Source organism: Tursiops truncatus, chromosome 12 (genome assembly GCF_011762595.2).
Source record: "Tursiops truncatus isolate mTurTru1 chromosome 12, mTurTru1.mat.Y, whole genome shotgun sequence".
NCBI classification, from domain to species: domain Eukaryota; kingdom Metazoa; phylum Chordata; class Mammalia; order Artiodactyla; family Delphinidae; genus Tursiops; species Tursiops truncatus.
Window position 1 is genome coordinate 64198930 of NC_047045.1, and position 21205 is coordinate 64220134.

General features: G+C 39.9%; 1 protein-coding gene and 1 pseudogene across 1 annotated transcript; both read left to right on the top strand.

The window, feature by feature from the left end:
- Window positions 1-903: 903 nt before the first annotated feature.
- SMIM28 (small integral membrane protein 28) lies at window positions 904-5558 on the top strand. The gene is given in 3 exon segments (XM_033867777.2): window positions 904-1015; window positions 4564-4885; window positions 4888-5558. Coding segments are annotated over 3 exon segments (456 nt in total). The 5' UTR covers window position 904; the 3' UTR covers window positions 4911-5558.
- Window positions 5559-11874: 6316 nt separating this feature from the next.
- LOC117314448 (ATP synthase F(0) complex subunit k, mitochondrial pseudogene) lies at window positions 11875-12216 on the top strand (annotated as a pseudogene).
- The last annotated feature ends 8989 nt before the right edge of the window (window positions 12217-21205 follow it).

Genomic DNA, 21205 nt, shown 5'->3' on the forward strand with positions numbered 1-21205 from the left:
ACCACCATGGGCCAAAGATTGAGAATCCTAATTAAGAGAAAAGAATCCCACTTAACAATCATAACAATCACTTGAATGAAAAGGATGCCTGGATAAAAACATGGGTAGTTGCAATCCTGAGCTGTAACATTTTGAGTAAATATTTGAAGCTAAAGTTTACTAAAAGAAAGGATCCAACTCTCACGTCTTAAATGTCCAGTAGAATTAAACATCCCGAAGTTACCTCAGTGAATGTGTAAACTGAAAGTTTCTTATTGCTTGATATAAATAATTTTATAAAGTTCACAAGGTAATCAGAACTAAGACTATGAAAACAGCAAACATTCCATGCAAACAGTCGGAGCTATTGTCTCTCTGGCTTGTGCACAATTTTATCATTTTGTGTCTTTCATCTAAATAATTCACAAAAATGATATTAATGAGTGTTGCTTCACTACCAAATACTCCTTCTCTCTGTACCACAGAATCCAGAAATAATTACAGGAAGTTCAGCTTGGGTAGTTCTTGCTCAGCTATATGTCTGGAGAGGGATATGGTAAGGGAAGGGAGAGGGTCGTATTTACATCTAAATACAGACAGCTCTTTATTCACTGAGACCACTCGCGACACTATAATAACACGAATGCGAAGAACTCCTCTGTCTGAAATCTATTCCATATCCGACATCTGCTGCCAATCCTTACAGTGGTAAAGGCCACAAAAGCAAACCCAGAGGCACTGAATTTAAATATAGTCCTGAGAGGTCTCTCTGGTTGGTTTCTTTTCCCTGTTGACACTCAGAACAAATTTCCCAACAGCCATCAGCCGAATTCATCCAAGCTGGATGCAGGCCAAGAAGCAGCAGTATTGTTGAAATCTGGGCAGCGAGGGGGAAGGGTGCCTGGCACATCAGTCGGGTGAAAACATGCGGGAACTGATGGGCAGCAGCTGGAAGAAGTTTGGCCACGCTGGCAGGGGGACATACGAGTGGTTAACCAGTGAACCGAGCCTACCTCTTCTGGAAACCCACCTGCAGGTTTGTACCTATGACTTATGCCTTTTCTTCCCCAAACTATCTTTGTTAGCTTTAAAACCAACAATGCCTACATTTTTAGGAAAACTTAGTGGCAACATTTTGTATTACAGGCGTGACAAAAATATGAATTCACTGAACGGCTTGGTCTAAGGAACTACCTTGAAAGTTGGTATCTTTTGACAATGATAAACTCAAGTAAAATTTGTCACAAATATATTCTAAGAACGCTTGATATAGCAAATATATCAAAGAACACCGAAGCTAGAAGTCAACAAATTTTTATGCCTTGGTATGACAACTTTGTTCTTTGCTCAGTCTACATTAAAAAAAAAAAGAGAGAGAGAGAGACTCCCTTTGGCTCTCCAGCTGTTTCTAAGAGTTAGCAGAAGCGAAGGATCTTACTTCAGGAAGGGCAGCAGAGGGTTAAGGACGCTTTGCCTCTCACTAAGAAATGCAGCAGCTGTTTTGCTTTACCTGGGAAATCCCCAAAGAAGTCTCAATCTGAGGCGTCATTAAGGAAAAATATTGGTAGAAACCTAAAAACTCAGAATTAATTTTACGATCAGCAGGGAAATGTGTGATGCTACTGTCCCACCAGAAAGGGGGAAACAAACCTATTTTCTTGTTTTCTGGAAAATCGAGTGGTGAGATTGGTATTTAAATTCTCTAAAACCACTTTTAACAGAAATAAATTATACACATATATATGATATATCCTGCAGCAGTTACACTTTCTACTGGTTATTTCTTTAAAGTATTCCCTGAACAGCAAAGTCCTTGAGAAATATTAAAAGTTAAAAAACCACGTTGAGGGTAGTGAAACAACTAGAATATTTGACTAAAAAAAGACATCCTGGAAGGGTAAGCTGGGACAAAGTGAGAGAGTGGCATATACATATATACACTACCAAATGTAAGACCGATAGCTAGTGGGAAGCAGCCGCATAGCACAGGGAGATCAGCTGGGTGCTTTGTGACCACCTAGAGGGGTGGGATAGGGAGGGTGGGAGGGAGGCAGAGGCAAGAGGGAAGAGATATGGGGATATATGTATAGCTGATTCACTTTGTTATAAAGCAGAAACTAACACACCATTGTAAAGCAATTATACTCCAATAAAGACGTTAAAAAAGAAAAAGACATCCTTTCTGCATTAACAAAATCCACAACAATTTGAACCAATATACCATGAATCATTAAATAAACAAATTAAGGATACCATCATAAATTTGTTCATAGCTCTGTGATCTCGTAACTAGGAAGAAAGAAGAGTTCTTTATCTTAAGAAATTGTCCTAATCTGCGGTATTAAATAAGCCTTTCAGTGCCACTCAATATTTGGACAAAATAACCAATGGACGTACCAATTACAGAAGGGGATTGTAGCATCTCTGTTTTCACAAATTTTTGCAACTAATAGCATTAATAGCATAATGGTAAGCAAGAGGGTCTATTACAGAAAAACTTTTAAATAGAATATTAAGTATCTTCATATCCTATGCATACTGAAGTTAGAGGGTTTAAATAGAGTATTTAAAATTTGATGCCCACAACTGTTTGGAAACTATTATCATCCACGTTACTGAAGGAGAATGAAGGAAAAATCAGTTATGCAAAATTCCTTGTTTATCAAGGTTGAAGAGTGATTAAGTATTAAGAGATAATAGCTTTAACATTTTAAATGATTCATCTAGTGGAAGAAAATAAACATTTAAATTGCTTTTTCAGTCCAACTTGATTTTTAAATAACTGTTGTAAATTTATTTGAGTTCTTATAGCTTTTATAATCAAAGTCCTTGTTACAGCACAGCAGATTTTTAGTTAACAGTTCTGATAAACTAGATTATGTGTGAGAAAACAGAAAGAATTCATAGTTCATTGATTCATTAAATTCTCATGCCAACCCTCCATAAAAGATGTTCTTATTCTCATTTCATAGAGAAGAAAAAGTAGACACAGAAGGGGCAAGTGAATGGTTCATGGTCACGCAGGTATCAGAAGGTCATATTGGAATTCGAGACCACAGCTATCAAAGCCCAAAGACGATGTTCTGCTTCCCAAGAAAACCTTTAATTGTATGCACTTTAAGTTAAAATATCTTAACTCATATCTTAGAGAAAACAAAATATTTAGCAGTGTAACTATTAAATAAACCATCTAATTTTGAGTCAGAATTAACAACATAGTTGTAAATTCTTTAGGAATTAAAAAAGATTATACGAACAACACTAGATAAGTCAGTCTCTTAACAGGTCAAGACCAGCAAAACATTTGTTATTTCCACCAAAATCAAGGCAAAAACCTCAGCTTTCATATTTTATTACTATAAGTTTTATTTTAAATCAGTAGACAAAGATCTTAAGATGTTGTTTCTTTAAACACAATTATAAGGCTTTACACTGTTTTCTTTTCCTCTGTAGTAGTGTATACTAACATTCACATGTGTTGTGAATGAACAGAGAAGCTTGTTAATACTTCATTATTTCTCAGTAGCTTTGTGTAAAGCAATGTCTATGCAATTTGGAACAGGACTTAGTTTTTCATATGGCTTTTCTACCTTGCCATTGGAGTATCATTTCATGCTTATTATTTACTCCATCAAGAACCATCATTATTGTGAGCTGACACAATAAAATCAATACCTTTTAGGTTGCTTAAGAATGAATTTATCTGCAATTCTTGGGCTTCCCTGGTGGCACAGTGGTTAAGAATCCACCTGCCAATGCAGGGGACACAGGTTCGAGACCTGGCCCGGGAAGATCCCACATGCCTCAGAGCAACTCAGCCCGTGTGCCACAACTACTGAGCCTGTGTGCCACAACTACTGAAGCCTGCACACCTAGAGCCCGTGCTCCACAACAAGAGAAGCCACTGCAATGAGAAGCCCGTGCACCGCAAAGAAGAGTAGCCTCCCACTCACAACCAGAGAAGAGCCACGCACAGCAACAAAGACCCAACACAACCAAAAGTAAATAAATAAATTTATCTGCAATTCTTTTTCTTAAGAGAATTCCAAATTTCCATATTTATCTTACAAATATTGCAAAAACATACTGAGGAAATTTCAAAATCTCAATCATCATAAGCATCAGCCATCCAATCGGATTTCAAATGTTGATTACATGAGTATTGAGCACATAACAATGTCAGATTTTACTCCAGAATTAAAGAAGTCAGTTCCATATAATCCTTCTGTGGCAATAAAACATTATCGGTCTAATTCTAAACAAAATAAGTACATAAATAGTAAGCGTTCTCATTCAAAGAATGAGTGATGGACCTGCCAACTGAAACTTATCCTAATATTTTTACTTCAGTGGAAATAGTGTAGGGTACCCTTGTGTACTTTTGACATTCTGAATTTATACTTTATCACGGAAGTACACCTTACTTCATGCAGGCTCAAGCTCATTGGCATAAATGAATGATTAGAGTGATTTTTAGAGTCAGTAAATGATAAGGAGAATACAAGACGAAGACAGAGATCAGCCTTAGAAATGCAGCGCTCTTCTTTCCCCATCTTCTAACTCAATTCCGTTCCCTAACTCCAGGGCACCCAGAAGATAAGTTCCACCAAGGAAGATGTGGAGCCCTTCCTGTGCATCCTTCTTCCAGCCACTGTCCTGCTCTTCCTGGCCTTTTTGCTGCTTTTCCTGCATCGCCACTGCCAGGCCTCTCGGCCCCAGGGGCAGGTTTCCAGCCTCGACCTTCCAGAGCACCCGCCTGCAGGAGAGGTGACCGACTTCCTGCCAGGCTTACTCTGGAGCAGCGAGCAGACCTTCCCTTACTCCCCGCTGCCCGGGGAGGTAGCCCTTCTCTCGTGTTCACCACCCTCCTATGAAGAGGCCACCAGGAACGCCCCTGGAGGAGAGGCCCTGGATGCGGGCCTTCAGTATAAAGCGGGTTCACTATAAACCGCTCTTGTAACCATTAAAACAGCTCTCCACCCTTCAATGAGCCCGCGTGAGCAGGGGGACAAGGGCCTCTGGACCTAAGACGCTGCAATTCACTGGCCAACACCTGGATGAATGGGGATGGGGGGAGCTTGACAAACGTCAATCTTGTTAATGCATTTTCAAGTTCCTTAGGGAAAAGTCTCCCCAGGTCGTTCTAAAGATGACCGGGCTCTTTTATAACATATAACGGCCCTGAGAAAAACAAGAATGTTCCATGTGAAGAAAAAGAATTACTAGTGAACACAGGAAGGAAAAGGAGGAAGAAAAAGAATTACTAGTGAGGCTTCCCTGGTGGCGCAAGTGGTTGAGATTCCGCCTGCCGATGCAGGGTACACGGGTTCGTGCCCCGGTCCAGGAAGATCCCACATGCCGCGGAGCGGCTGAGCCTGTGAGCCATGGCCGCTGAGCCTGCGCGTCCGGAGCCTGTGCTCCGCAACGGGAGAGGCCACAGCAGTGAGAGGCCCGTGTACAGCAAAAAAAAAGAATTACTAGTGAACACAGGAAGGAAAAGGAGGAAGAAAAAGAATTACTAGTGAACATAGGAAATAGCCCTGAAAAGAAAAACAGAAAAATGTTGATAAGCCAAAGATAACTGCTTTTGCCACCAAAATAAAACTTTTCTTCCCACACAAGTTTTTCAGGGCCTCATCATTTCACTTCTGTGTGAAGATGCATGGAGAGTTCTAGAAGGTGAGAGAAACACCTCTAGAACTGTAGTAGTAAATAATGGTGAAATGTTTCAATATTAATAATAAAGAACAGACAGTTGCAAACATTTTAGTTTAAAAAAAAAAAGCTCTCCGAAATTCTCTCCTCTGTAGTGCTGCTCTTGCTTACTTTCTGATTTGCTTCCTAGAATGAGAGGATTTGGCTTAGTTACATGTGAATGTCTCACACTAGAATACTGTGGGTTGTCTGTGCTGAACAAAGGGTAGCTGCTCTGACACATTACCTTGGGGGACACAGTGACAGTGTGTGTCCTCACCAAGCAGCAGGAACAAGAATAGAAGTCAGTTTAACATTGGAAGGGAAAAGTCGAAATCTTGGATCCCATGGTAAAGAGAAACACAGGTAAGCTCTAACAGGAATCTTATACATCGCATAGTTCAAACTCTTGCCTTGCCGATGTCAAAACTGGAGTTCAGAGCTTCCCTGGTGGCGCAGTGGTTGAGAGTCCGCCTGCCGATGCAGGGGACGCGGGGTCGTGCCCCGGTCCGAGAAGATCGCACATGCCGCGGAGCGGCTGGGCCCGTGAGCCATGGCCGCTGAGCCTGCGCGTCCGGAGCACAGGCTCCGCAACGGGAGAGCCCACAACAGTGAGAGGCCCGCGTACCGGGGAAAAAAAAAAAACAAAAAAAACTAGAGTTCAGAGAGGTTAAGTAACTTGTCCAGTGTTAAATACCACCTAAGAGGCAGAGCTGGGACCAGAAGCCTGGCCTCTCCATCCTGGGCCAGAGCAGCTTCCACGGTGCCAGCTGGTCTCCCAAGAAATTGCAAATGTGGAATTTCAGTCCCCGCTCCTGAATGGGGGTCAGCACTCACAACAGGATGGACATAGCTCTGGGTTTGGAATGGGATACAAATCTCCCTCCATGATTTTCAAATGGGGAGGTAGAGGTGGGTCATGTACCACCTGGGGGCTGTATCAGGATACCCACCCACCTGGGTGGGTATCAGGATAAGAACCACACATGGTTTTTAAACTCGTACTTATTGCTGTTAATTTCAGGGGGAAAAACTATTTTTAGTGTTTTCACAGTATAAACTACAACACTAAACAACCTTTTGATGGTTCAAAATGAACAACAAATGACTCTTTAAAGCTTTTTTTTTTTCCGGTACGCGGGCCTCTCACTGTTGTGGCCTCTCCCGTTGCGGAGCACAGGCTCCAGACGCGCAGGCTCAGCGGCCATGGCTCACGGGCCAAGCCGCTCCGCGGCATGTGGGATCTTCCCGGACCGGGGCACGAACCCGTGTCCCCTGCATCGGCAGGCGAACTCTCAACCACTGCGCCACAAGGGAAGCCCCTTTAAAGTTTTTTTGACATGAACATTTTTATGCTAGATATGCAACGTGGTACAGTTTTAGAAAAGTAAAGTAGGATGCGTTACTTTTCAAACATAATCTGACAGAAATAAAGTAATTTCTTTGAGGGCTGAAGCAAAATATCTATTTGAGTGAAAAAAATTAATAATATTTCTTTCAGGAAAATCGTACTGAACAATTCTCTAATGGCCTTTAAGGGAAGTAAATAAACAAATGGAAATGAAAAGCTCAGCAGACAGCCTTCTTTTTTTAATCCTAAGAATCTAGTTCTCTTGGGAGACTCTGTTGAGTCTTTCCCAACTGCCATTTCTTCCTCTTCCCTTGCTAACAGAACCCTGGTTTGGTTCTGGGATCCTGGAACCACCTGTGAGAGGCAGACCAGATCCCGCCCGATGACAGGGGACGCATCATGATAATTAATTATGGTGATATCAATTCCTTCACTGGTGGCTGATTGGTCTTTCGGACTGAAGGAGAGATCTACACAGGAGGAGAGGCTTGGTCTAAAAAAGACTGCCTCATATTAAAAATAAACGCATGGAAGGAGATACTCTTCCTCTTTGCTGGATGTTATGTATCTGCATGTGATGCTTAGAGCTGCAGCAGCCATCCTGCAACCATGAGGCAAGACATCAGCCAGGACTAGTATTGAGGATAGTAGAGTAGAAAGATGGAAAACACCTGGGTTGATGATTGTCAAGCAGCTGAATAACCCTGCAGCTATCTATATTTTAATGAGAGAATACCTTTCCTACTGCTTAAAGCCATTTAAGCCATGCTTGTTACTTGTAGACAAAAGCATCCCAATTGCCACAATTTCAAAGGCTAATAAGGAAATACATTGCCATGTTTAAAAATATTCTGATAGACTTATTTGAAATAAGTAGTCAATGTTAGGACTCATTGAAGATGTTGTCAATGATGTAGCTAAGGAAACATTTTCTCTTGTGGAACCAAACTGAAGAATTGAAGAAAATAAACTACAGCTGAACTATTGCCAAACTACAGCCCCTAGGCCAAATCCCACTTGCAACCTGTTAATTGTACATCCTGAGACAAGACTGATTTTTACCGTTTTTAATAGTTAAAAAAAATCAAAAGAAAAATATTTCATGACACATGAAAACTATATGAATTAGAATTCTGGCAGCTAGAAATAAAGTTATTGGAACCCAGTCACGCCCACTTACCTATGGCTGCTACATCAGGAGTTGGGTAGTTACAACAGAGACTATATGACCTTCAAAGCCTAAAATATTTACTATCGGTTCCTTTAGCGAAAAAGTTTGCTGAAACCTGCTGCACACCAGTGGACTCCAACCCTAGTTCCATGGTAGAATTACTCGACGAACTGCCAGAAATACTGATACCAAGACCCATCTGGACCAATTAAACAGAAATAAAGCCAGTGATTCTAATACGAAAGCAAGGCTGAAGGTCCTTTCTCTAGGTAATGTGGGTGGGTACAAAATACAGGTGAGCTTCCATGTGGACACATGTACGGTAACAGGTTTAGAGAAAACTAGATCTGTAAATCTAGCTTTGAACCATCATTTATAACCCAGCATTCTCTGTAAACCCCCTCCTGAAGCCATCAGCCTAATGTGCATCTGCCACCAATTCAATTCACAAAGCAGGATTTGCCAGCAGAATATTAGAAACAACAGTGTCAACAGTGCATCCTTGTGTAAATGTTGACACAACTGGCACCCATGGGTAGTACTAGCTGTTAGCACTCCGAGACAGAGAGTGGAATTTTTTTTAAAAATCCAGGGATGAAAGAACTAGACCTTTAACAGCTAAAACGTATTTGGGGAAGCAATAATTGTAGCCAGAAAAGATTAAGAATGGGAGGGAGTATAATAGGAACAGTGACCAGTATGTGGACATTTTCACTAAGTTCTACACGGGAAGAGAAAATATCACTCAGGTAACATTTTATACAAAGGAAAAGGAGTCCAGTTTCTGGTCTGGCATGAAAAGAGCTTGAAAGTCATTCCTCCATCCTAACAACAAGAAAACGCTGAACAAACTGAAAAATCAACAACTCTTCTTAAATCCCTCAGAGAACTGAGGTCACAAACCGCTGTCCCCCAAATTAGGCAGAAGGCAGATACAAAGAATCACAACTTACCTCAGCAGAAATCCGCAAGCAGAAACGTCCTCAGGGACCAGCGCCAGGGTGGGGAAAGCTGAACTGTAATCGAAGGATTGCTGGAGGCTCAGAGTACACAAATCTGAGAATTAAAAACTCCAGAGGGGCCCAAACTCAGTTACTCTTGCCTCTAGGAGCCCTCCCAGATTCTCACAGTGGAGCTCTGGGAAGAAAACCTTTTCGTGCTTCCAGCAGGAGGAGAAGAGGAACCATTTTGAGATACCTCAGAACGCGCCGATCTTCTTAACGAGGTCTGCCCTCAGGAGAAACTACTTCACCAAGGCCTAGCCTGCTGGGGTTTTATCAGAGCCTAACTCCCCTGGGGGGAGGGAAATTCCCAGCCCCAGCTGGTTCTAGTCTTACTCTGCGGAAGGGAAATACCCAACTCCAGCCCTGCTAGTTATCTTGTTGCAATTAATGGGGGAAAAGAAAAAGCAACAGAGAAGCACTTGTGAAGTTCACAGCCCAGCGGCATAGGCTCACTACAAAACTGAGACCTAATCATAAAACTATAAAACGTTTTCCCTTGCCCCACACCAAACTACCAGCCACCACATTATTACAGGCCTATTTACTGCAGTCCCTTTTACCTAGTACGTTGAGTTTACCTTTCAAGAAAAAATTGTAAGTCATACTAAAAAGCAAAAAACACAGTTTGAAGAGACAGAGCAAGCATCAGAAACAGATTCAGAGATGGCAGGAATGTTGTTGGAATGATCAGACCAGGAATGTAAAATAAATATGATTAATATGCAAAGGGCTCTAATGGAAAAAAAAATAGACAACATGCAAGAACAGATGGGCAATGCCTGCAGAGAGATGGAAATTCTAAGAAAGAACCAAAAAGAAATGCTAGAAACCAAAAACACTGTAACAGAAATGAAGAATGCCTTTGATGGGCTTATCAGTAGACTGGACACAGCTGAGGAAAGAATCTCTGCGCTTAAGGAAATGTTAATAGACCCTTCCAAAATGGAAAAGCAAAGAGGAAAAAAACTGAAAAAAAAAATCAAAGCAGAATATACAAGAACTGTGAGACAACTACAAAAGGGGTTACATACGAGTAATGGGAATCCCAGAAAGAGACGAGAAAGAAAAGAACAGGAGAAATATCTGAAGCAACAATGGTGGCAAATTTCCCTACATTAATGTCAAACCACAGATCCAGGAAACTCAGAGAATATCAAGCAGGAATAATGCCCAGAACAGAGCAAAACAAAACAAAACAAAACAAACAAAAACTACACCTAGGCACATCATATTCACACTGCAGAAAATCAAAAATAAAGAAAAAGTCTTGAAAGAAGCTGGCAGGGGTTTGGGGGAGAGAACCTTACCTATAGAAGAGGAAAGATGAGAATTACACACAACTGTTCCTCAGAAACCATGTGGTCCCAAAGACCAAATCAACCCCTGGTAAAGGAACTGAGATCACCATCTTCTGATGTTAGAATAAGGTATCATAAGCATCAACAAACTCTTAAGCCCCACCGTATTCTTAGTGCAGTGCAGGGCTCTCAATATAGAGTTAAAACTTACCTTCTCCTTCTCCAATTCCCCAGCGTTTTCAGACAATACACAGAGTTGGATGTTTTGAAGGGCCAACATTAGCATTCATCTTCTCCATCTGGATTCGGAACAAGGTGAGGCCAAAGTTAAATTTTCTCACTTCAAACACTGAATCTTCTTGGTTCTAAATTATTCATTAGTTACTCCTTTATCACATTCATAAGACCTGTCTCAGAGGGTTGTTAGAAGGATACAATGTTAAAACACACATCTGCCAAAAAGGCAGAGTCAGTACTAGTGCCTTTCTATATTTATCATCCCCTATAATACATCATGTGTTCTTACCCTCTTGTAGGGAAACTAAGACATCAGGGCCTGCCTTTCCATTAGCCTCACCTGGCACCATGCTTAGAGCTCACATTATTTTTAGGGGCCCATAAAAATATTTTAATTTCTTTTACAATCAGAATTTTAAAAGTTAACTTTGGGGGTCAAAGATTATATTCATCTTTATACCAGCACAGTCGTAAAATATAATTTTTGTATTTTTCTACAGAGGAAGGGACCCACCAAGGCAAAAGTACCTTGGGCCTGTCACAGTTATAATGCAGCCCTGGGAGAGAGGCTATCCCAGTTCAAAGCAAGCCAGCTTCAGGCAAGAGAAGAGAGATCTGAATTTTTTCAGAGGAAACACCTGTGCTCTCTCTCTCCTCCCTACACAAACCCAATGGTTCTAGCCACACTTTCCCTCCCTCTCTCCTCTCATTTTGTTAACGTCATCATAAAAGTAAACAAGTAAGTGATTTCAATAAGTTTTCTCCTATAGGCAGAATGTATAAGAACGCAATATGTGTGTTCAATAAGCAAGGGATCAGGTGAGTTCAAAGAACCAATTTCAGTTCCTAATGAACAGGTCCAGAGTTTTTACTCACAAAAGACCATACTAATAACTACTATTTATCAGGATACAACATGCAAAACATTGGGCTAAGATAAACAGGCATTATCTCTTGGAATCCTCAAAAATCATATGAGGTGAATACCATCCATTTGTACAAATAAAGAAACAGATTCAATAAGGCTGAACCACATGCCCAAGGTCACACACCAGGAAGTAGGAGAGCTGGGATGGAAAGCCAGACTCTTAAATCTTGAAGGAGACACTTTCTTCTGATCTGGTGGAGGGATGGCTTTATATGTTGAAGGACGCAAGCTATAGAATTCATGACTATGGCAGGATTGAAGCCATCGTAGGCCCAGAAACTGACACCCAATTCCAGTTCACTGGTATTAAAAAAAAATTGTCAACACTTACACTCTCACAAGTAGAATGAACCATGTACAGACCACATATGCAGGCTTTGCTTTGGTTATCCTGTATTTCAAGTGCAGGTCCAAAAGAGTTGCAGATGTGAAAGCAACATTTACGGAGTCCAACCTGTCTCTACTGCATCCATTATGTTCTCAGCCCTAGAGAAGCTAATATCAACTCATCAAATGATATTCCATTTGTACAATAAATATGAACCTGGAAAAATTCCCCATGTTTCTAAACATTAAATAAATAATAAAAACCAAACTAAAACACAAAATGTATGTAATATATTTAAATATGAATTTAGATTAATTTCTTTTAAGAGCTTTTTGAGAACATTGGCTACCTAGTTGTGGTGTATTTGGTTGTCTACTTTTACTTCAATGCATGAACCTTTTAAAATCAGTGTGGATATCCCTCTCTGTTTTTACAAACACCACAGTCTCAGAAGTTATATCAGCCTCACATTGATTAGAATTTATGTTTTAATTTTTAAAGACATTCCCAGCTTTAGACCTTAGCTTTCTTACCCTCAACCCCACATTCAATCAATGCCTCTTCATTTTCTGTGGCCCATGAGAAAGGCGGTTCACAAGTGCTTCTAAAGACACTCGATCACGGTCTGTGTCTGATAAATTCGGACTGGCATTCATTCAACATTTATCAAGCAATTACGTGTCAGGCACTGAGCAAAGTGCTAAGTGTAAATGGAGCTTCGTGGGTTGTTTTGTGTCTAAATAATGGATGAGTATTAAAATTCTCACCAAAGCTAAAGAAGAAACCAAGCAAAATAAAACATTACATTTTCTGTTAGAATACCAAGCTGCTACCCATTTTATAGTTACCATATTTGAGATCATGGTAACTATAAAAAGACCAATTATTTAATTACATTGTGGGTACAAGAATGGCCTCAGTTTAAACAATGACCTGAATGTAATATGTGGAGACTAGGACCAAATTTTATACACTTCTAAAACCCATGAACACCTACTACAGCACTATACACAGATGATATGTTAACTCTTCCAGTTATTATTCCTGAAAAAATGTCACCTCAAACAGAGTGGCATAAAAAATAACCATTTTATTAGATTCTGTGGATACTGCTTGTGTCTGCTCCATGACCCCTGAGGCCTCAGCTTGGAAGAATGGAGGCTGTCTGGAGGACAGGGAGTTGGAGCCATCTGAACCCTTGGTCACTCACACGTGTGGTGGTTGATGCCACCTGTCAGTCAGGACATCAGCTAGGAACCTACACATAGCTCTCTGTGGAGCTGCTTGGGCTTCCCTTCAGCATGGTTGCTGAATTTCTAAGAGTAGGTGTCCTTAGAACTAGGTGGAGGTCTTTAATGACCTAGCCTCAGAAGTCACACAGTCTGCCCAGTTTCAAGGAAAGGGAGCAGAGACCTCATTCTGTCAATGGGAGGTGCGTCAAAGTCCCATAATAAGAACAGCATGTTGGATGGGAGATAATGCTGCAACTATCTTCAGGAACTAAAATCTGCCACAAGTATGGAATAATCAATGAATGACCAGACGATATCTTCAGCAATTGGCATCAGTACTTCTCTCAAATATTTGAAATCTTCTTTGACGACACAGTGTGACTGCGCTTTCACACCACCTTGAAGTCAGTTAAGGCCCGATGACTTGCTTTGGTCAATGAAATATGAATGGAAGTGACTAATATAACTTAGTGCAGGAAGCATTTACAGTCAATCCTCATTAATCACAGATTCCATATTTACAAATTCACCTACTTACTGATATATATTTGTAGCCCCCAAATCAATACAGCACTTTCTGGATCTCAGGTGGATATGTGCGTGCGTAGAGTGGTGAAAAAGCTGAGCCGCTGCTGCACGTTCCCAGCTGAGGTCGAGCAAGGCTAAGCTCTGCCTTCTACTTCGAGGTCTTATACGGTAAACGAGTGTCCTTTTCACAGTTTATTTAGTGCCACATTTTTCACATTTTTGTGCTTCTTGTTGGTGATTTTGCTATTTTAAATGCGCCCCAAGCAGTGCTGAAGTGCTATCTAGTGCTCCTAAGTGCAAAAAGGCTGGGATGTGCCTTTCAGAGAAGATATATGTTATATACACTTCATTAAGGCGTAAGTTACAGTGTTGTTTTTTGTGAGTTCAATGTTAGTGAATTAACAGTATATATTAAATGAGTTATCTTTATACAATAACACACATAAAATGAGGTTATATATTGATCTGTTGATGAAAATGTTGTAACCAGAGGCTCACAGGAGCCTAAGTCTGTATTTCTTCTAGAAGCGATGGTTCAGTATTGACTAGTTCAATGTCCGTGGTGATCTTATAGAACATATATACCTGCCGTGAATAATAAGAACCAGCTGGAATTCCTGCTGCAGTATTCTCCCGTGCTTGCTCCCTGCTGGCAAGAACTTGGAGGCCCCTGGTGATACAAAGGTGCCACAAGTGCTGTAAATCTTCAAATATCTTCATAATGTCACATAAACATCAGTTAAATATGAGCTGATAGAAAGAAAAATTTTACCTTAATTAATCAACAAGAAAACTAGCTAGATTATTTGACACATGAGTATAAAACTTGAGCCTTCTGAATTTCATTGTTTGTTCTAACTGAAATTATATTAGTTTAAAATAAATCCTTTTCTTTCCTTCCTTCTTTTATATGACTAATTATCACCTTGTAAATATAGATAATTCAGCTTAGTCACCTGCTGTTACCTTCATTAATTGTATATTCCACACCCTATAAAATGAATGTCTCCAAATTTAGCCTCAGTTTTTCTACAAATAAAATGCTCTTGCCGTCAAAAAGCATCAATAACTGTAAAAGGTGGTGCAGTTGAAAAAGAACAACAGATTTCTTAAGCAACAGTGTAAATTACTTCTCTTTCCTCTTTAAAAAAAAGAAAACCTTTCTGTAAAGTAAAATTGTATTCTTAGCTTTGCAAAGTTACCTACACAATGGATCACATCTGTTACATAAGTTAAAATAATAAGGCTATTTAAAAAAATAAGTCAAAATTCACTATTAATTCAAATTTAGCTCAGCATAATAGATTTGCTGTAACACTAGAAAGTATCAGGTATCTGCAGGCCACAGCATACCTGTTTGGGCCAGGAAGGGGAAGGAAAGGTAAAAACATCAATTGCTTTAAAAGCAGGAGGCCCATACAACAGGGTACTATTCAGCAATAAAAAGGAATGAAGTACTGATACATGCTACAACATGGATGACTCTTGAAAACATTACACTAAGTGAAAGAAGCCAGTCACCAAAGATCACATATTATATATAATTCCATTTATATGAAATGTCCAGAATTGGCAAATCCATAGAGACAGAAAGTAGATTAGTGATTGCCAGAGGCCAGGAGGTTGGGAGTGACTACTAAATTGTACAGGGCTTCTTCCTGGAGTGACAGAATGCTCTGGAATTAGTGATGATGCCTGTATAACATAGTGAATATACTGAAAAACAATGAACTGTATACTTTAAAATGGTGACTTTTATGTTATGTGAATTATATATCAAAACAAAAAAATGTAAAGCACTAGGCATACCCACTAGGATGGCTATAATAATAAAGCCGGGTAATAAGAAGTGTTGGTAAGGATGTGGAGAAACTGCCTATACCCCACTGGTGAAAATGTAAAACCACTTTATTTACTTTAAATTATTTTTTAAATTTTATTTTCTGGCTGCACCATGTGGCTTGTGGGATCTTAGTTCCCCAACCCGGTCCCTGGCAGTGGAAGAGTAGAGTCCTAACCACTGGACCGCCAGGGAATTCCCATGGTGCAGACACTTTAAAACCCAGTTTGGCAGTTCCTCAAAAAGTTAAATATACAGTTAGCATTTAACCTAGCAATTCCATTCCTAGGTATTTACCCAAGAGAAAGAAAACGTATGTCCATATAGAAACCTGTATACAAGTGTGTAGAACAGTATTGCTACTCATAATAGCCAAAAGTTTGAAACAATTCAAATGTTCATCAGCTGATGAATGAATAACAAAATGTTTATCCAACTGACTATTTTTCAGCCATTAAAAGGTATGAAGTACTGATACATGCTACAACATGGATGAACCTTGAAAACATTTTGCTAAGCAAAAGTAGCTAGTCATAAAAGACCACGTTCTATATGCTATGTTTGTGTCCTCCAAGATTCGTATGTTGAAATCCTGATGCCCAATGTGATGGCACTGAGGTGGGCCCTTTGGGAGGTGATTAAGTCACGAGGGCAGACCACTCACAAATGGGATTAGCGCCCTTATAAGAGACCAGGGAAAGCTCCTTGCCTCTTCCACCATGTGAGGAGACCATAAGTAGTCCCACCAGGAAGAAGGCCCTCACCTGACCTTGCTGGCACCCTGATCCTGGACTTCCAGCCTCCAGAAGTGTAAGAAGCACATTTCTGTTGTTTATAAGCTACCCAGTCTGCAGTGTTTTGTTATAGCAGCCCAATGTATTGAGATACTGCATGATCCCATTTATAGGAAATGTCCAGAATAGAAATAAGGAGCAGATTAGCAGTTGCCTAGGACTGGGTGGTGGAGGATTGAAGAATGATGGCTAAAGAGGTTTCAATGGCATTTCTTTTGGGGGGTTGAAAATGATGACAATGTTCTAAAATTCATTGTGGTTGATGGTTACACAACTGTGAATATACACTAAAAACCACTGAATGGTATGCCTTAAGTGGGTGAATTATATGGTAAGTGAATTTTATCTCAATAATTCTCTTAGAAAAAAATACAGAATAAATCTAACCAAAAACTTTCAAAATCACTAGGGTCTGGCCACTGTCCCTTCTCTCTCTCCCATCCCACCTTCCCAGCCTGTTAGGTCTGGTGGGATGACTCAGAGGCGTGGGGGTCATTTGGGTGGAAGAGGACAAGAAACCAGTACAGTTGAAGATTTTCTCCAGGCGGGACTGTGGTCCTGCCCACTTCCTCTCCCTAGGGTCCCTGACGGCTATTTGGGCCCTAAGCCGCCGTCTAGGTGTGAGTGGGGCTGCCCACTCGCCCCGGGCTGGGTCCCCGGATCCAACCCGCGCACGAGCATTCGGCCCACCAGGGTGCGAACTGGGGCGGCCAAGATCAGAGTCAGTAGGAGCATTCCCCCTCCCCGCCCCCACTCCCACCTTTCACTGAAGGCACCCAGAGAGCGGGGCTTGCTCACTTCCCTTCCCAGGAGTAGACCGTCAGCAGAACCAGTTCCAAGCGGGTGGGGCCGTGGGAGAGGTTCCCGGACTGGTTACACCAGAAACCCCACTGGCCCCCTGCCTGGTCCTCTGCCTCCGGCTCCCAGAGTGGAAGCCTCTGTGTACCTGTTAATTAAAAAACAAGGGCGGGCCCACGCTCAAAAGTCACCCCCCACCCACCTAGGTCCGCCCCACCCAAAACCTCACCCTTGCTTATGGTCCACCCCCGTGCCTAAACTCTGCCCCCACAGCCAAGGTGTTTTTTTTTTTTCTCTTTTAGATTGGGGTTCTGTTTTACCTTGCTGATTCATTGTTGATTCTTTTATATTTTTATTTTTTCTAATAAATCTTTTATTTTTCTAACTTTATTTTATTCTTTATACTTTGTTAGTGATCTCTCCTTTAGGCTTGTTCCCCCACCCCCTTTTTTATTCTTTTTTCTGTTGTGGTTTTATTTTACCTTGTTGCAGTTGTTTCAATTATAGTTTTATTTTTCCTAATACATATTTTTTACCTTTCTAATTTTATTTTGTTTTTTATGCTTTTATATTGTACTGCTCCTCTTTTTCTTTCTTTCTTCTTCTTTTTTTTTTTTTTTTGTATTTTTTTTTTACCGTGCCATGAAGCTTGCGGGATCTTGGTTCCCAGGCCAGAGATCGGGTCCGAGCTCCTGTGGTGGGAGCACCAAGTCCAAACCACTGGACTAACAGAGAACCTCAGAACCCAGGGAATATCAATTGGAGTGAGGCCTCCCAGAGGCCCTCATCTCAGCACCAAGACCCAGCTCTATCCAGCTGCTTACAAACTCCAGGGCTGGATGTCTCAGGCCAAACAACCAGTAAAACAAGAATACAGCAGCTCCCATAAAAAAAAAAAATGAAATGACAAAAAAATTTGTTACAGATGGTGGAGCAAGGTAAAAACCTACAAGACCAAATAAATGAAGACGAAATAGGCAACCTCTGAAAAAGATTTCAGAGTAATTATAGTAAAGATGATCCAGAATCTTGGAAAGAGAATGGAGAAAATATATTAAATAAATGTTAAAGCAACATTTAACAATGCTCTAGAAGAACTAAACAGCCATAAATGTTAAAGAATAAACAGCCATAAAAGGGGAAATTGAAAGTAACACAACTATAGTAGGGGACTTTAACACCTCACTTTCACCAATGGACAGATCATCCAAAATGAAAATAAATAAGGAAACACAACCTTTAAATGACACATTAAACAAGATGGACTTAATTGATATTTACAGGACATTCCATCCAAAAACAACAGAATACACTTTCTTCTCAAGTGCTCATGGAACATTCTCCAGGATAGATCATATCTTGGGTCACAAATCAAGCCTTGGTAAATTTAAGAAAATTGAAATTGTATCAAGTATCTCTTCTGACCACAATGCTATGAGATTAGATACCAATTACAGGAAAAAAACTGTAAAATATACAAACACATGGAGGCTAAACAATATGACACTGAACAACCAAGAGATCACTGAAGAAATCAAAAAGTACCTAGAAACAAATGACAACAAAAACACAATGACCCAAAACCTATGGAATGCAACAAAAGCAGTTCTAAGATGGAAGTTTATAGCAATACAATCCTACCTCAAGAAAGAAGAAATATCTTACATAAACAACCTAACCTTACACCTAAAGCAATTAGAGAAAGAAGAACAAAAAAACTCCCAAAGTTAGCAGAAGGAAAGAAATCATAAGATCAGATCAGAAATAAATGAAAAAGAAATGAAAGAAACAATAGCAAAGATCAGTAAAACTAAAAGCTGGTTCTTTGAGAAGATAAACAAAATTGATAAACCATTATCCAAACTCATCAAGAAAAAAAGGGAGGAGACTCAAATCAACCGAATTATAAATGAAAAAGGAGAAGTAACAACTGACATTGCAGAAATACAAAGGATCATGAGAGATTACTACAAGCAACTATATGCCAATAAAATGGACAACCTGGAAGAAATGGACAAATTCTTAGAAAAGCACAACTTTCCAAGGCTGAACCAAGAAGAAATAGAAAATATAAACAGACCAATCACAAGCACTGAAATTGAAAGTGTGATTAAAAGTCTTCCAACAAACAAAAGCCCAGGACCAGATGGTTTCACAAATGAATTCTATCAAACATTTAGAGAAGAGCTAACACCTATCTTCCTCAAACTTTTCCAAAATATAGCAGAGAGAGGAACACTCCCAAACTCATTCTACAAGGCCAACATCACCCTGACACCAAAACCAGACAAAGATGTCACAAAATAACACTACAGACCAATATCTCTGATGAACGTAGATGCAAAAATCCTCAGCAAAATACTAGCAAATAGAATCCAACAGCACATTAAAAGGATCATACACCACGAACAAGTGGCGTTTATCCCATAAATGCAAGGATTCTTCAATATACACAAATCAATGTGATACACCATATTAACAAACTGAAGGATAAAAACCATATGATCATCTCAATAGATGCAGAAAAACTTTTGACAAAATTCAACACCCACTTATGATAAAAACTCTCCAGAAAGTAGGAATAGAGGGAACCTACCTCAACATAATAAAGACCATATATGACAAACCCACAGCCAACATTGTTCTCAGTGGTGAAAAACTGAAACCATTTCCTCTAAGATCAGGAACAAGACAAGGTTGCCCACTGTCACCACTATTACTCAACATAGTTTTGGAAGTCCTAGCCACAGCAATCAGAGAACAAAAAGAAATAAAAGGAATCTAAATCGGAAAAGCAGAAGTAAAACTGTCACTGTTTGCAGATGACATGATACTATACATAGAGAATCCTAAAGATGCTACCAGAAAACTACTAGAGCTAATCAATGAATCCTGTAGAGTAGCAGGAACCAAAATTAATGCACAGAAATCTCTTGCATTCCTATACAATAATGATGAAAATTCTGAAAGAGAAATTAAGGAAACACTCCCATTTACCATTGCAACAAAAAGAATAAAATACCGAGGGATAAGCCTACCTAAGGAGACAAAAGACCTGTATGCAGAAAACTATAAGATACTGATGAAAGAAATTAAAGATGATACCAACAGATGGAGAGATATACCATGTTCTTGGATTGGAAGAATCAACATTGTGAAAATGACTATACTACCCAAAGCAATCTACAGATTCAGTGCAATCCCCTCAAACTACCAACGGCATTTTTCACAGAACTAGAACAAAAAATTTCACAATTTGTATGGAAACACAAAAGACCCTGAATACCCAAAACAATCTTGAGAAAGAAAAACGGAGCTGGAGGAATCAGGCTTCCGGACTTCAGACTATACTACAAAGCTACAGTAATCAAGACAGTATGGAACTGGCACAAAAACAGAAATATAGATCAGTGGAACAGGATACAAGGCCCAGAGATAAACCCACACACATACGGTCACCTTATCTTTGATAAGGGAGGCAAGAGTATACAATGGAGAAAAGACAGCCTCTTCAATAAGTGGTGCTGCGAAAACTGGACAGCTACATGTAAAAGAATGAAATTAGAACGCTTCCTAACACAAACACAAAAATAAACTCAAAATGGATTACAGACATAAATGTAAGGACAGACACTATAAAACTCTTAGAGGAAAACATAGGCAGAACACTCTGTGACATAAATCATAGCAAGATCCTTTTTGACCCACCTCCTAGAGTAATGGAAATAAAAACAAAAATAAACAAATGGGACCTAATGAAACTTAAAAGCTTTTGCACAGCAAAGGAAACCATAAAAAAGATGAAATGACAACCCTCAGAATGGAAGAAAATATTTGCAAATGAAGCAACTGACAAAGGATTAATCTCCAAAATTTACAAGCAGCTCATGCAGCTCAATAACAAAAAACCCAATCCAAAAATGGGCAAAAGACCTAAACAGACATTTCTCCAAACAATATATCCAGATTGCCAACAAACACATGAAAGGATGCTCAATATCACTAATCATTAGAGAAATGCAA